This window comes from Cyprinus carpio, chromosome A6 (genome assembly GCF_018340385.1).
Source record: "Cyprinus carpio isolate SPL01 chromosome A6, ASM1834038v1, whole genome shotgun sequence".
NCBI lineage: Eukaryota > Metazoa > Chordata > Actinopteri > Cypriniformes > Cyprinidae > Cyprinus > Cyprinus carpio.
The window spans coordinates 19,126,890-19,143,729 of record NC_056577.1 but is presented as its reverse complement, the minus strand read 5'-3'; the positions used below and the strand labels follow the sequence as shown (position 1 = coordinate 19,143,729).

General features: G+C 37.3%; 1 protein-coding gene across 8 annotated transcripts in view; it reads left to right on the top strand.

The window, feature by feature from the left end:
• The window catches only part of evi5b (ecotropic viral integration site 5b), a 62,112-nt gene that overhangs the window by 35,086 nt on the left and 10,186 nt on the right, over positions 1-16,840 (top strand). For 6 of the 8 annotated variants that reach the window (XM_042758271.1, XM_042758266.1, XM_042758268.1 and 3 more), the window contains 16 exons: positions 2,772-2,961; positions 5,536-5,757; positions 6,095-6,169; positions 6,332-6,457; positions 6,631-6,774; positions 6,968-7,057; positions 7,994-8,091; positions 8,174-8,234; positions 8,426-8,479; positions 9,472-9,504; positions 9,901-10,050; positions 10,690-10,821; positions 12,649-12,789; positions 12,933-13,091; positions 13,374-13,520; positions 13,923-14,018. In XM_042758271.1, the coding sequence (XP_042614205.1) occupies positions 2,772-2,961; positions 5,536-5,757; positions 6,095-6,169; positions 6,332-6,457; positions 6,631-6,774; positions 6,968-7,057; positions 7,994-8,091; positions 8,174-8,234; positions 8,426-8,479; positions 9,472-9,504; positions 9,901-10,050; positions 10,690-10,821; positions 12,649-12,789; positions 12,933-13,091; positions 13,374-13,520; positions 13,923-14,018 (1,918 nt within the window). The remainder of the gene's footprint in view (positions 1-2,771; positions 2,962-5,535; positions 5,758-6,094; positions 6,170-6,331; positions 6,458-6,630; positions 6,775-6,967; positions 7,058-7,993; positions 8,092-8,173; positions 8,235-8,425; positions 8,480-9,471; positions 9,505-9,900; positions 10,051-10,689; positions 10,822-12,648; positions 12,790-12,932; positions 13,092-13,373; positions 13,521-13,922; positions 14,019-16,840) is intronic. The other 2 variants (XM_042758267.1, XM_042758272.1) reach the window with 2 other exon arrangements.

Here is a 16,840-nt window from a genome sequence, read left to right as displayed (position 1 = left end):
GTAGTAGAGCATGTGCTCTTGACACATTGGAGCTGTGGTGCTCAAGCAGGTGGTACAGGTTCTTATTCAATCTCACTTTCTCACTCTTATTTTTTTCCCCTGTCCCTTCCTCACTGTACTACTTTAATAAAGATAGAACGCGGAAGGCTTTGGAATAGTGACATTATTTGGCAAATTAGATTAGATTAAACAGAATAAAAATGTTTTCATAAATTTCCATCGGCAAAGATTTTACCGTCTTGCCCCAAAAGCCTGGAACACACCAAGCTGATGGTCGGTCGTCTGACAGTTTTTGTTCGTTGGACGACTAAGTTTTCTCTGTGTGTTCGGCACCATCGGCTGAAGTTGGTCCTCGTTGGCCTTTTTTTCGGCCGATTCGACATGTTGAATCGGCATCGGAGCTCGTCGGTCTGTCGGGCCATCTGATATTTCTTGTTTTATGTTGAGTTTGGTAATCTGTGGATGTGTGATAATTGTGGTTGGGTGGTGCTACTTTTGAGTCGGGTGTCGAGCATCGGCTTTGGACCCAGACACTGCCTATGTGAGCCGACCCTGCAGTCTGCTTTTGTCACCACTAGTTCGTCGGTATCAGCTTGGTGTGTTCCGGGGGAAAGGAGAAGGAAGTTGTCAAAAGGGCTTGTTAATACATTTCAAGGGATAGTTCACCCAAAAAGGAAAATTCAATGAAAAAGGAAAAATAATTAATAAATGTTTTTCCAAACCTGTATGACTTTCTTGCTTCTGTGGAACATAAAAATATTTAGAGAATTTTCTCAGTTCAAACGAAAACAATTGGTTACCAACATTCATAGACATTTGGAACAGCATTAGGGTCTTAATTAAGGTCTTACTAGGCATACTAGAAACTTCCAGGCAGGTGTGTTGAGGCAAGTTGGAGCTAAACTCTCCAGGATACCGACCCTCTAGGACCGAATTTGGAGACCCCTGGAATAATGCTTTGATATAATTATATTCATACTGGTTAGAATAACCAGTTGCTTAAAGAGTTTAGTGGTGACTAAGACAACCACAACCAATTGGAATACATTCTTGTGTGTCCCATGGCAATTTGTGACTGGAATTTAAAGTGACCTTTTTGTTGTTTAGAATGCAGTTTACAGTGTGCTTTACAGTGTGCTTTTAACAAAAATTGGGTTGAAAAGATACATTTTCAAGGACTTAAGTCCAGTAGTCTGAGAAAAACAGAGAATGAAAATGTCCCAGCAGGACAGTCTCTGTTTTTTCCTTTCTACCCACCTACCACCAGTAACTCATTCAGCATCACCACCCCTCAGCTGTGAACCCCATGACTCTCTCTCGCTGCCTTTCACCCCTAACAACCGTGGCCCCCCTTGCATGACCCAAAAGCGGCTGTAACTGGATCCAGCCTCAGAGCCTTGGCCATGACGTCACCTAGTGCTGCCTTTAGAGAACCGGGGCCCCTCTCTTTTTCCGAGATCAGGTTTCGTGGCTTTGTGTCTGTGCTGTCAGCTCTTAAATGTTGAGGTTACTCACGAGCATTGTCTGCCTGTTTTCCAGCTGATCAGGGGTCAGGTTCACAACGATAGCGCCTCCACACTGTCGCTTTCACTTAGGAAGGGACTTTTTTTTAAAACTATTTTATAAGCATTTTACAACGTTGTTTTGGAGAGATTTATATTTAGCTGGAAGTGGTAGAAAGATTCAGTCTGTTTCTTCATGCCTTATTATTTATTTATTTTAATTTGTAATTTTGTAGGTTTTATTGTCCTGTTGGTTTTTCTGTGTGCAAATGCTAACGCAGGTAGCCTTAGCTTTAATGTGTGTTTTATTTCTCCTATTCTACAAAGAATTTCTATACTTTTTTTGATGTTCTACAACCTTTTCATTTTGCATTAGATATGCTGGGGAGTCTTAATTGGGCTTTTCCATTTATAGCTGTCTGCCAGCATTCCCAAGCTAGCACACTCATTTGGCAAGCATCGCGTTTCACAACATTCAGTTGTTAATTCTAAATACTTGACTTTAAAGTCTAAAATAACTTCACTCCAATACTCTGCTATGTACTGTATGTTGCTTAGAACTGTATTGATGTCTGGAACAAACATGCCACACAGTGTTTTTTCCCGTCAGGCAAAAAGAAGTGCTGGGACCACTTTAGCCACAGATAACCGCTAATGCTGCCCAAAATACAACTTTAATGTCAACATAAAAATGTCAGTGCCCTAAGTTTGCCAGCAGTGACATCACTAATGTTTCTCCATAGAATGGATGGAAGTCTCTTTTCTGTTTACTGGCATCAAGCCCTCATTCTGGCAAAAAAACCCGTTTGCCATTCAGTTCACTGATTATCAACTTCTTTGAAATTGGATGAAAAGCTGACGAGTTGTGTCGCTGTCATTGTGTTTCTTAATCTCTTATCGCTGCTCCATCTGTACACCAAAACTTCCTTTCAGGAAATACAGCTTCTACCTTTTAAACTGTATTAATATTCTTTATAGAGTGGGTGGTATTAACTAAAATCTTATATCACAGTACGTCACAGTCTTGGTAATCATATATATCACACTATAGATCTTTTTTGCTGGAAATTCAACAGAAAACTGTTTATTTATAAAATAACCCTGTGAAAAATCTTTCATAATAATATGAGAATTCTGGCACCACTGCTTCACATTGTACAACACTTTAACACTAGTTAAAAACAGAAGAATAAAAATAATATTATAAAATGGATTTGCAACAGCCTTTACTTCTGAAATAACTGTTCTCTGCCATGGTTGTCTTTCCAGGTTGTTGGAGACGGACAGTAAGTCTTTACGTTCTGTGAATGGCTCTCGAAGGAACAGTGGCTCCTCACTGGTGTCTAGTTCATCAGCCTCCTCCAACTTGTCACATTTGGAGGAGGATTCGTGGATCCTTTGGGGACGCATTGTCAATGAGTGGGAAGATGTGAGGAAGAAGAAGGAAAAGCAACTAAAGGTAAGCAGATAGATTATACATCAAGCACTGTGGGCAAATCAGATGTATGCCACTTATTACTGAACATAAGGGTTTACAGATATCATTCTTTTATTTAATCACAACAGTACACAATAAATAAACATTTTATTGACATTTAGAGCAAAGCTTAAGCAACATCAAATACAGTGCACAAGCGCACACCTAAACAGATTTATTGCTGTTATAAGGTAGTGAAACACATTACAAAGAAAGTGATAAAACATACAGCCCTATTTACTGGTAGTGCTACTGTGTTTCTGAATAAAGAAAATGGTAAATTTGCAGTGCCATTGCTGACTGAGGAAACTGAGAGAGAAAGGATTACATTTACTGATGACAGTCAGCTGAAAAGTTCAATATCAAGTAGCATTTCTAATGCAATTGTAATGATATATTTGAATAAAGAATTTTCAGAATTTTTCTATGCAACTTTGTGTGATGGGAAATAGTTTATAAGCTTCATAGTGAACCTATCATATAGGACCCTGGCTTCTGGGTATGAAGCACCTTCAGGTGAAATGTGATGGGGAAAAAATACAGATTTTATTTATTTATTTTTTTTTTTTTGCCGCAAATTTAATTTATTCTGAAGCAATATAGTCTCATCAGTGCTCTGTCAGGTATTACTTTAATCAGCATATTTGAGATATTTGCCTTAAATTGATTGCTGTTACACTTTTTAACTTTATGAAGGACAATATTTCCCTAACCTGATTAAATGTATGTCACCATTTACGTCAAATTCCTGAATTTGATCAATGCATTAAGTTAGAATAATAAGACAGTATATGATTGTTACTATTCAAATGAAATCAGTATCAACATACTCCATCTTTCCACTGCAGAGGAAACACAGAAGCTGCATCGAAAGTGCCATTTAGATTTATTTACTCAGACTGTTTAATGAAGATATGAGGTTCCATAAATTAATTTACTCAAAATTGCAAATGCATAAATAATGTTATTAGATTTTTACTTTTTTTGACATACAAATATGAAATGTTGGAAAAATGCAATGATACTTTTAAGTCTTAATGAGTGAATCGTTGAGTCAACTGATTCGTTCAAACGGCTGATTCATTCAATAAATGAAGCAAGTGACTCTCTTTATGAATGGCTCACGGAATCATTGACTCGTTCAAAAATGATGAACCAATCAGTAATGAAAGACTGTTGTGTGTTGCTCGGAGATGCGCGACTGTTCTGCTGTGGCTTTGCTTAGAACTATTTTCGTTAGCGAAATGGAGCAAAAACGATCAATTATGTATCTAAAATGTAAGTCAGTTAATATTCTTTGTTTAAAGTTGTATAAAATCAATATCACATTTGCAATCATACTGAAAGTCAGGAAAACATGACTCTTGGTCGTGTAATGTTACATGTATAATATAGAATATTTATCTTTTTTTCTACCTCAGTATATTTGTTCACATTTGTTTCTTTGTGTGTGCTGTTGCGCTTATAGTTTTGATTTCTCCGCAAGTCAGCTGCACGAGCCTCAACTGACGCGACCTTGATACTTTCAATACATTATCCATTATTAGTCACCGTTTACACTTAAAGTAATAAAATCTGAGTCATTCTTGCCAAAGTTTCCGTGCTGCCCTAGTTATTGTTTGTTATTAAAATTTTAATCAGGTTACTTGTCCGGTCGGGCAAGTAAAATTCTCTTTCACTTGCCCCTTCACAAAATCCACTTGTCCTGGACAAGCATTTCTATCTGTATCTATATATCTGTAATCTATATATCTTACTATTCAAAACTTTTGAATGGCTGGTCCAATCCTATCAATTTATCTCTTTCCAAAACATTATTTTACAACCACATGGGAGCTTAGCCTTCTGAAATATTTTCCATTTCCTCCTAAAATAATACTTCTGAAGTGTTTTACATATCCCGCTCTCACAATAACATTTCCAAGGAAACAATGGGAAAGACAGAATGATATAATCCTCTTAAGCAAATTTCATGGTTGTCACTTTCCCACAGAACATATTGAACACAGTGAGACAAAGTAAATGCAGCTTGTGTATAATGTATGACCTCTTAGAAGCCAAAGAGGAGGATCTCAGGCTCTTCTAGTAAAGCAGCAACAGAAGTCTTTTACAACCTGGTATTCTAACAATAATGCTTTTGAAGAATCTCCGTGCTTACAGTTTATGTAGATGGACTCTCATTTCCTCACAGGAATATCCAGCTGTAGAAATCAGCCATCCGAGACAATCTTCTATTGTGTAGATGAGCACAGGAAACAGCTTAATCGGGTCAAACATGGTTACAAAAACAGAGCTATGCTGTAGAAATCTCTGACAAGGTTATATTTAGCAGCATAAAATTGTATTATCCTGTCTGAAGTACCAACTAAACCCTTTGGAGAGCATCTGAATGCTAGCAATTTTAATGTGTAATCCTTTAAATAAACTAATATCTTCCACAACCCTGTAGCTTTGGCAGCATGTGTACTGGCTCTTAAGTTAGGCTGTTATGTCCTGACTTTGTGTCAGTATTTAAATCAGTGGTTTGTTGTTGTTGTTGTTGTTGTTTTTTCTTAGGAACTGGTTAGGAAAGGCATTCCACATCACTTCCGAGCAATAGTGTGGCAGCTGTTGTGCAGTGCCCAGACTCTACCCATAAAGGAGCAGTATTCTGAGCTGCTGAAGATGACCTCGCCTTGTGAAAAACTCATCCGCAGGGACATTGCCCGTACCTACCCCGAGCACGAGTTCTTTAAGGAAGACAGCCTGGGTCAGGAGGTGCTCTTTAATGTTATGAAGGTAGGTTATTAGGCACTTTTATTTACATCAAAAGTATATTTAATATCAGAAATATCTCTTTGAACTAGGACAAAGTAGTTATAGTTCATAGTTAGTTAGTTATAGGTGTAGTTCATGCAGAATATAAACCTCCAGATCTTTAACCTGTACACCATCTGACATCAGTGTTTGTTTAATGTCATTTAAAAACAGAGTTTACACCAGGAAAAAATCTAAAGCTCACTGGAGTTTTTTTTTTTTTTTTTTAAGATGAGTAGCACAGAGGCTTGTATGTAGGAATAATCCATTTCTGCTCTTAACTCAGCAATGATTTTATAACTATAACTTGTGTTTACAGGCTTATTCCCTGATTGATAGAGAGGTGGGCTACTGTCAGGGAAGTGCTTTCATTGTCGGGCTTCTTCTAATGCAGGTATTAACACATGCAAAAAATATTCATATATTCAGATTCATCATCTATAAATGTTAAATTTTTATTACATAAAAATAATAATAGTATAGTTATTACATAATAGTTATTATTACTATTTTACAGTCTGTGATAGTGTGATGTATAATTGTTGCCTTCTCGCAGATGCCAGAAGAAGAGGCTTTCTGTGTGTTTGTGAAACTGATGCAGGATTACAGGCTGAGAGAGCTCTTCAAACCCAGTATGGCTGAACTTGGCCTCTGCATGTACCAGTTTGAATGTATGATTCAGGTCAGTGACTGTCTGCTGAAATCAGTTTTTAATTAGTTCCTCATAAATGTATCAAGCTTAGTTTACTGCTTATATCCATTGCATACTAAATTAAATTACTATGATTTATGAATCATACATAGTTATTGCTTTCTCCTGGTGATTTTACAGTCTCCTTTGGTTTCTCCTTGCAGGAGCAGCTCCCAGAGCTCCATGTGCACTTCCAGGCCCAGAGTTTCCACACCTCCATGTATGCTTCATCTTGGTTCCTCACCATCTTTCTTACCTCTTTTCCTCTTCCTGTGGCCACCAGGATCTTTGATATATTCATGTGTGAGGTAAGACTTAATGGTTATCATTCTTTCTCTCAGCCTCTCATTTTTATGTAGTCATGTGTTTTGCATGCTAAGTTAATTTGAGAACACAACACACTGTTGGATTTCAGTGGTCTGCTATCGCCCTCTGTTGGCTGCTTAATGCTGCTGCAAATATTTTTGGATCTTGAGTTTTCACCAGTAGGTGTCGTTACAGGGTTTAGAGATAGTGTTTCGTGTGGGGATGGCCATCCTGCAGATGAATCAGGCTGAGCTCATGCAGTTGGACATGGAGGGAATGTTGCAGGTGGGGTATTTATTAACATTTTATTCTCAAGGATAAACTTACATTTAACTTAATTATAGCTGCTATGCTAGCTGATACTTGTCTCTGTGGAAGCTACCACACCACGATTAGAGTCTAGGGCTGTTATCAGTAAGTAGTACACAAATAAATTTGTTTTACAAATATGCAATTATTACTTTTTTAAGCAAAATACAAAAGTTCTTTAAATTTGTTTGAGTGACCTTTGGTTTGCAGATAACTGAAAACCTGTTTCAAATATTAAAACATTATTAATGTTTGTAAATATTTACTTTTTTTTTTTAATTAAAGGTCAAAAGTTTGGAATAAGTTTTTTTTTTTAATGTGTTTGAAAGAAGTCTCTTATGCTTAAGCCTGCATTATTATTATTTTTTATTAAAGTAAAAATGGTGATATTGTGAAATATTATTACAATGTAAAATAACTGTTTTCTATTTTAATACATATTTTTTCTGTTATGGCAAAGCTGAATTTTGAGCAGTCATTACCCCAGTGAAAACAGCTGCTTGAGATTTTTTTTTTGTGGAACCTGTGATGCATCTTTTTCAGGATTCTTGATAAATAGATAAATCAAATAAACAGCATCCTTGCTTTATTTTTCCTTTCTGCAAACATTTGAATGGCAGTGTATCATAGTTTCCACAGAAATATTAAACAAACCATTTTCAACATTAATAATAGTAAGAAATGTTTCTTGAGCACCAAATCAGCATATTAGAATGGTTTCTGAAGGATCATGTGACACTGAAGACTGGAACAAAGCCTGCTGTAAATTCAGCTTTGCCATCACAGGAATAAATAGTAGTGTATATAATAATAATAATAATAATCATAATAATAATAATAATAATAATAATAATAATTACTATTATTATTATTAAACAGTAATATTATAGTTTTGATATTTTCACTCTGCAGCACTTCCAGAAGGTCATCCCGCACCAGCTGGATAGTGGACCAGACAAAGTCATCCAGGCTGCTTATCAAGTCAAGTACAATGCGAAGAAAATGAAAAAGTGAGTGTAAATGATGTAATGGGATTTTTTTTTTTTTAAGTATTGGACATGGATGATTGCTAATTTCTTTATGCCTTCTCAGATTGGAAAAGGAGTACACTACAATCAAAACCAAGGAGATGGAGGAACAGGTGGAGATCAAGGTGAGACAGACATCCCACTTCTAAGTGTCAATTGACTACACTGATCTCTTATTTTCTCAATCCATTTTAAAGTAGTAAATGGATTAACAATTAACAATATTATTGCAGATAAAGTTCACAGCATCTAGTACTTTGTAATATTGTATTGAGTATTGCAGCCTAACATTGTTCATGTTGATGCACTATTACAGAGACTGCGCACAGAGAACAGACTCCTGAAGCAGCGAATAGACACTCTGGAGAAAGTGAGTTATAAATAAGATGCAAAGCAAAACATTCATCATTCAAACACATCCATACACCATTATGTCATCCCATATTTGCTTGTTTTGAACTGGTTCATTGCTCTTCTTGTTGTCAGTTATTCTTTGGCATCTCCTTTGTGTCACCAATAACAAATGCGTGAACACACCCCTTTGGGTGTATCATAACTGGCATGTTTGCATGTCATTGGAAAACTTCTTGTGTTTTATGAGGCTGGTAAGTACTGTGGAACAAAAAAAAATCACCCTATTGGGTGTGCACATGGGTATGAAAGGCTTGTCTACATGTACTAATTTCAGGCCAAAGTGGTTATCTGACAGGCTGTCTTTAGAGGTATAATTTTTTAAACATGGGTGAAAACCCAAACCCACAGTGGTGCATGTTGGACTATTCTCTGCTTATGTCATGCATGAAAAGAAAGCCCATGGTGCAGATCAGTTATAAAATGTATATATAAATATAAAATATATATATATATATATATATATAAAAAAAACTCCTCTACTCACCTTCCATCACCTCCCCGCATGGAACCTTTGATCTCAAATGAAGTACTAACTCAAACACCATCAGAAGTTCCGCATTTGTAACCCGTGGCCGCGTTTGTCACACAAATGTGGTAGATCAGCAGGCTTTAAAATGACACCAATAACTGTTGTATTCTCACCCTACTGCTGCTCACACTGTCCTCTGCTTGGCCTCCTTTTACACTTTTCACCCTGTTGTGGTGTCACAATCTTGCTTTATTTCATAACCACAGCACGAACACCATGTTCCTATTTCTCCCCCGCCTCACTATGCCTGTTTCAAAGCTGCATTTATGCTTTAGTAAATTTTCTTTGCAATGTTTTAATGCAGGGGAATAAAAAAACACTGTTGTGTCAAATCAGTCTTATTTTGTTCGGTGTTGTAATGTCCTTTGGTATTTCCCTTCTCTTTGCTTTTTTCCTTTATGGATTTTCTCTGTTTTTAGGAAAGTGCTTCTTTGGCAGATAGATTGATACAGGTACAACTTTCACTCTCCTCTACACCATTGAGCTCTATCTTTCCTCTTTAAGAACCCATCAGTTCTATCTTTAGCTTTGCTTCATTTCCTTGATTTACTTAAATATCTCACACCTACTCACAATCAAGAGTGAAATAAGGCAAATGCTACGATTTCTAACTTCAGGGAAAGGCATCACTGTGCTTATTATCTTTGGGCTGCTGTCCTAATAATTGGTGGAATACTACAATAATCCCCCCTTTGATAGTTGAAAAGATGTAAGTGCTAAATTGAAAGCCTAAAACTGCTAACAGCATGACAGAGCTTGAGATCCAGCATTATTTTTCTCCATCCATACGTCCATTTCCACCCATTCCGATTCTCCGCTCACCCCTCATCCATAATTGGTCACGTCAGGGTCAGGTGACACGAGCCCAAGAGGCAGAGGAGAACTACCTGGTCAAACGGGAGCTGGCCACGGTCAAACAACACAATGAGGAGACCAGCGCACTGCTGGAGCAAGCGCAAAACAACATCCGACAGCTCCAGCAACAGCAGCCGTTTGTGGTAAGGACAGTTCAGAGACAGTAGCTCCTCCTGGATAAGAGGCCTGCTCTTCGAACACAAAAACCGTATGAAAACACGAGAAATGTTTTGCTCCACATCAACAGTTGCAGCTGTACTTGATTCATTTGGCGTTGCCTAGCAACAAAATCTCAGCACCACAGAGCTGCAAACAGCAACTCTTGTAATGATGCTCTTTACATGCATGACTGCAGATCAGAACAGCAGAGATGAGGTCATTTGCATGCACAACAGGGCTAAATGTGGCTTATGTATATGTAAGAGAGTGCCACCGTCTGTTTAATAAAATCTACACTCTCAACTGAAGGGCAGAATATGGCTCATCAGTAATTAATGAGCACATGCTCACCACAGAGAAAAAGCGGATAATGTGTCATTTTCTGTGGGGAAAGTGCTGTTTTACATAATGTTGTGTTGCAATTTCATTATGTTTTAATGTAAAAGTAGTGTTTTTTTTTTTTCTGAAGCTAGGACACGTGTGGTTATATCATTGGTCAGATCAAACCACAAGGGCTGTTCAGATGTTATGTCCATGAGTATTCATTGCAAACACTGACTGGTTGACTTTTGATTGACAGAATTTTTGGTCACACAATTTCTTTTTGTTTTTTTTTAATTTAGAAGGTGAACCCACGCTACTCTGAGGAGTTCATCCTGCAGCTGGAGAGGGAACTGGTACAGGCCCGCCTTAAAGAGGCTGAGTCTCAGTGCGCATTGAAGGAGATGCAGGACAAGATTCTCGACATGGAGAAGGTGGAAGAACTTTATTAATTTTCTCAAGCTCGCATACCTGTCTGCAGTTGTGGTTTTCCACCGTAGTGGTGCTGGTACACATGTTAGTTTTCAGTCAAGATCTTCAAACAGGATACTTAGCAACACAAACTGCTCATGAATAAAGATTTTTCATTATGCATATTGCAAGTTTTGAGAATATATTTTAACATCCTGAATTGAATTCAGTGTCTTGATGCCATCACAAGCTGTTCTTTTTATATATATATATATATATATATATATATATATATATATATATATATATATATATATATATATATATATATATAATATATATATATATATATATACATATACACATACATATACACCGCGTTCCAAATTATTATGCAAGTGACATATCAATAGGATTTCGGTACAATAAAGAGTCAGATTTTTGTTTGTGTGGTTTTTCACGTCTTTTTAGATAACTGCTATCAATCTCAGACAGGTTTTGTCAATAGTTTGCCAGGTCTTAGGTAAATGGAAACCCTACTTACAGAGGTTGTTCCACATTATTAAGCAAGTCACAGTTCTCATGAAATATGGTGAGGAAGAAAGATCTTTCTGAAGATGAGAAGTACAGTATGAAACAATGCAATGTCTTGCAAAAGCCATCAAAACAAACAATATTTCGCGAAAAGCAAATAGAAATTATTGAACTGTCAAAAGATTTGTGAGTGACTTAGAGCACAGAAGATCTTGGTCAGATAAGATTTATTAAGATTTATTACACACAGTTGTGTGTAAAGCTGTGTTTCAGTCACTGCTAACCAAACCTCACAAACAGAAACATGCACAGTGGCTGTAGAAACACATGAAGACTTGTTCTTAAATAGTTTTATTCACTTACGAATGCTGCAGTACAATGGATGGTCCAGATAAATGGATTTCTGATAGTTGATGAATGGCCATCCTATTCCAATGAGACTGCAACATCAGCAAGGAGGGGGTGGGTGATGATTTGGGTTGGAATATTGGGAAGTGAGATGTCAGGTCATTTTAGGGTGCCAAATGACTTCTGCAAGATATGTGGAGTTCATAACTGACCATTTTCTGCTGTGGTATAAAATGAAGAATAGTGCTCTCGGAAATAAAAGGATTTTCATGTAGGACAACACACTATCCCATACTGCATAAATACCATGGTGTGAAACAGTTTGAAAATGTGTTTCTACAGCCACTGTGCAGGTTTCTCTTTATGAGGTTTGGTTAGCAGTGACTGAAACGCAGCTTTACACAGAACTGTCAGTCTGTCACTGTCTGCTGCTCAGCAGTGGCTTTTTTACAGCTGGTATTACAATACAGTTCATTTGTTTGACAGAAACTTTCCTCAATAAATCTTTATCTGACCAAGATCTTCTGTGCTCTAAGCCACTCACAAATCTTTTGACGGTTCAGTAATTGTCAAATATTGTTTGTTTTGATGCCCTTTGCAAGACATTGCATTGTCTCATACTTCTCATCTTCAGAAAGATCTTTCTTCCTCACCATATTTCATGAGAACTGTGACTTGCTTAATAACGTGGAACAAGCTCTTTAAGAAGGGTTTCCATTTACCTAAGAAGACCTGGCAAACTATTGACCAAACCTGTCTGAGATTGATAGCAGTTATCTAAAAGACGTGAAAAACATCACAAACAAAAATCTGACTCTTTATTGTACCAAAATCCTATTGATATGTCACTTGCGTAATAATCAGCTCCAGCACCCTGACTGTGGAAAACTGCATTCTGTCCATTGTGTTATACAGGCGCTCACTGTGCTTACTCTAAACTCTTTTGTGTATATTTGTTTCCGTTTCAGAGAAACGCATCCCTGCCAGATGAGAATAATGTGGTGCGTCTTCAAGAAGAGCTAATTGGTGTAAAGCTGAGGGAGGCAGAGGCTCTAACAGGCCTCAAAGAGCTTAGACAGCAGGTCAGAGACCTGGAGGAGCACTGGCAGGTAAATACTTGCACTCAAATAGTATGTATGTAATAGTGTGTGTGTGAGTAAGCTGTACTGTATTGCAGTTTCACCGTGTGCTGTTTTCATGCTTCCGTTTAACTTACAAATGTTTGAGTAAGGTATTTTGGTGTTGTGTGCAGAGCCATCTTGCGCGCACGGCGGGCCGCTGGAAAGACAGTCCGAGGAAGAATGCAGTGAGCGAGCTTCAGGATGAGCTGATGAGCGTGAGGCTCAGAGAGGCAGAGGCACAGGCTGAGCTTAGAGAAATCAGACAGAGGATGCTGGAACTGGAGACCCAGGTCTTATACACATGCTTGCTCATCTTTATAGTACAAAGTGTTGGGCGTTCACGAGAAGGCCAATTTCTAAGCCTGTTTTAACTTACACACATTTTTAGCCAGTAGAGGGAGACAAAGTTATTAAATTTATATTCTGACACGATTCACTGTATTGGGTTTGTTCACTGCTTTATCACTTCAGATTTGAGTTTGGTTATCTTGGGATTATTATAATTTTTAAGAAAGAAACCTGCAAGTAACATATAGAGATTTGTACTTATTTCTTTTTTTACCCACTTATAGAATCAGATACATGGTAATCAACTGCGGCGTGCAGAACAAGAGGCACGAAATCTACAGGAGCGACTGCAGGTTTTGACCAACCAGAACAAGATGTTGCATGCTGAGCTACAGGAGACGAAACGGAAACAGGCTGAAATAGAGTGCAAGGTTAGTCAGTCAACCCAACAGCTTGGTGCGAAAACATAGACTTTATCTAAATAGATTATATACCGTTATGATTTTTTTTAAACGCATATTTTCTTTATTCTAGTTTACGAGTACACCTTTTATTCAATTAGCAATTTGTCAAAATAAAAAGATACAAAAAAGATAAATATACCTCTAATTAACACATCTTTGTATGATTTGGTTACATTTCCTCGTTCATGACTTAGCTTTAAATAGGGTTTAGTAGTTCCTGTTTCAGCGCTTTAGTTTGAGAGCAGCAGTAGATGCTGAGTGTGTTTCTACTCTCAGCTAAGCATACAAAAATAAGCCAGCTGAATATACACAGTATATGCATGCTCACAGGGGTTTCATTTCACAGTTTTTTTTCTCTCTTTCAAACAGAACAAAGAAGAGGTAATGGCAGTGAGATTGAGAGAAGCTGACAATATTGCTGCCATGGCTGAGCTTCAGCAGCAGATCTCTGAGCTTGAGATTCAGGTACAAATAAGTACAGAATTCACTGCAACTTCCATTACAGTTCAGTCCTTCCACAGCCCAACACAGCATAGTCTATCGGTCTCTCCATAACACAGCTGCTTATAGCTTTTTTTGTCTCTTAGCTTCTAGAACACCCATTACATTTTTACATTTGCAATGTGATTACATCTTTATGCTGGCATAGCAGTTTTGCTTGTCCACGTAGTTTGGTTCTTGTGTGACACATTTAAACACCAGTGTGCAAATAAGGGTTTGACTTGGGGATTCTTTGTGAACACCTTTGTGAACACGGTTCTCCCGAGCATGCAGTTTTTAAATAAGAAGGGGTATTTATGTATTAATGGCCCCATTCTTTTCTGTTGTTTTAAAAATTTCTTGATAGATTTCGTTGTCAACAAATAATAAATTGACTGATGTACCAAAATCCTTTATAAATAGTACACAATATATATTAGATGCATTAAAATAACTTTAAAAGCTGTTGCTAAGGTACTGTTGATCTAAAAATAAATGATAGTAAAAAAAACCTATAGAATCCTGTAGTAAGATATGTACACTCTTTTCACATAAATCAGTTGAAACTTACTGTAATTAATGCAGCTTAGACATTTACGTAAATAGAACTATATATACACATGTTGACCGTGATTGAAACACAGGTGTGTTTTGATTTGAGGGTAAGATTATATTAGTAAGATTTACTGGATTAAAGTGAGAAGTGAGACAAGCGTTTGATCTCTTCTGAGAAAATGCTGTCGTCTGAAAAGGTTGCGTTCCCCATGCAGGAAGCCAAATTATTTTAAAGATTAGCTCAGTATGTCATCAGTGCTGTTATATATCAGTGTGGGATGTTTTACTTTCCTTCCTGAGACAGATATAAACTGGGCTTTTTTGTATTCGAAACTAAATCTCACCTTTATGAGTGTGTGTTCATTTCTGTCACAAGCTTTTCTCTTCAACACTTTCCTTTACTTGTCTGTGAAGTCTGATGTTGGTCAGTCTGCATCGTCTCATTTTGCCATTTCCTTTCCTAGATTGAGCTTGAGAGTGTATTTTGCTACATGTATAGGAGTGATTTTTGTGTGCTGAAATTGCATCAGGTTGCTAGATATCAGATTAGACAAGCATGCTCCTCTCAGGCATGTGCAGCTCTTAGCTGTGGTTCTGTGGTTTTGGCTACCTACATGGTTTTTACCCTGAGGGCTGTGGGCAACAGATCTGGCTCACCATATTTTAATTCACTTTTAGGCTGTTGGCAGTAGACAGTAAAGATGAGAATGAATGAATGAATGAAAGAGAGAAACTGCCCATGAACACTTTTCATGATTGGAATCGGTTTTAATTTAGGCAGACAAAGTTAAAGAAATGCTGTTTATTCTAAGTTCCACACAGTGCATTTATTAGTGCTGTTAATGAATTTATTTTACATTCTACATTCTGTTCTGTGTTTTCAAAGAAGCTGATTAAGGTGGTTTGTAGCTAATAGGACAACAAGCATAGCAGCTCAGCAGCACCTTTACACATTTAAGATTAAGTCCATAAAGTGCTGAGGGAAATTGAATTGTTTATCGCAGGCTCAGAGTTTTGTGTTTTTTTTTTTTTTTTTTTTTTTTTTTTTTTTTTTTTTTTTTTTTGTGCAAGCACTGTGCAAATTTACAGTTTTTAGTCCATCCAAAATTGCCACATATAACAGTTACGCTAACAAAAACATTATTAAACCGCTATAAAAATGTAATTGATTGACAGGCCTAATTTTAATTATTTTGAAAGTTGCATCTCTATTCATCATTGTTACCGATTTAGCATCAAAGCGATCACCTTTCACCCACTCTTAACTTGACATGTCCCATTGCTGGAAAATATAACACCATCACCACAGCCTTTTTTCTCTGGACTGACTTTCTGAGTCACCTGGTGTGAGTGTGGTTTTTATTTTCACTGGAAAGATCCACTATGAAGTGAACGTACAGGTCTGTCTGACACCAAACACCAACACACTAACCCGACGACTCGACATACAGGAGATGTAGACACCTTTCTGAACACCCACACAATGTTTCAGAGCTGAGTCTGTTAATAGTTATTGCGGCTGACATGCAAGTAAGACTGAATGAAGCCTTCACAACATAAATGCAGAGCATCAGCATTGCTGCTCCCTCAGCATTATGATCTATTGTCTAACTTAGTGGAATGAAGTGGGTTTTTTCTGTTTTTTTTTTTTTTTAACACCTAGCTGAGCTCAAGGTTTGAAACGGCTGCTTGCATGGCCCATGGGACCCCAGCAGAGCTATCTTCATTACCAGATGAGAAACCACTTCCTATCAGGCAGAGAAACACACTGAGCTATAATCAAAGCTCACATTTAGCTTTATGCTTTGCTGCTCAGCATTCATATGATCTATTGTAACAGAGAGATTTAGCTTGGCAGATGCATGCATAATCGTGAACAAAGAAAGAGCAATAGAGAAATCTCGGTAGTACTATGCTAATGCGTTTCTGCAGAGAGGAATAATGACACTTAGTAGAAGCATCTCAAATCATAACCATCTGAAACACTGAAGTGACACTGTTTGTTGCCATGCCAACCCAATATAGAACAAATATGTATTCATCAGGATATGTGACTTTTGGAGGTGTTGCATTTTGTTTCAACAAATACGCAGTTTGTAGTCTATAACTGATCTGCTAAGTTAATTGTCAGGTAAAAAACATTAAATAGAATATTTAAAATTTTCCATGTAGCATTCATCAAATGTTAAAAAAGGAGCAGTGTCACAACAGAGTTTGTTCCATCAGATAAGAATTGCTCAATTTAACGAAGT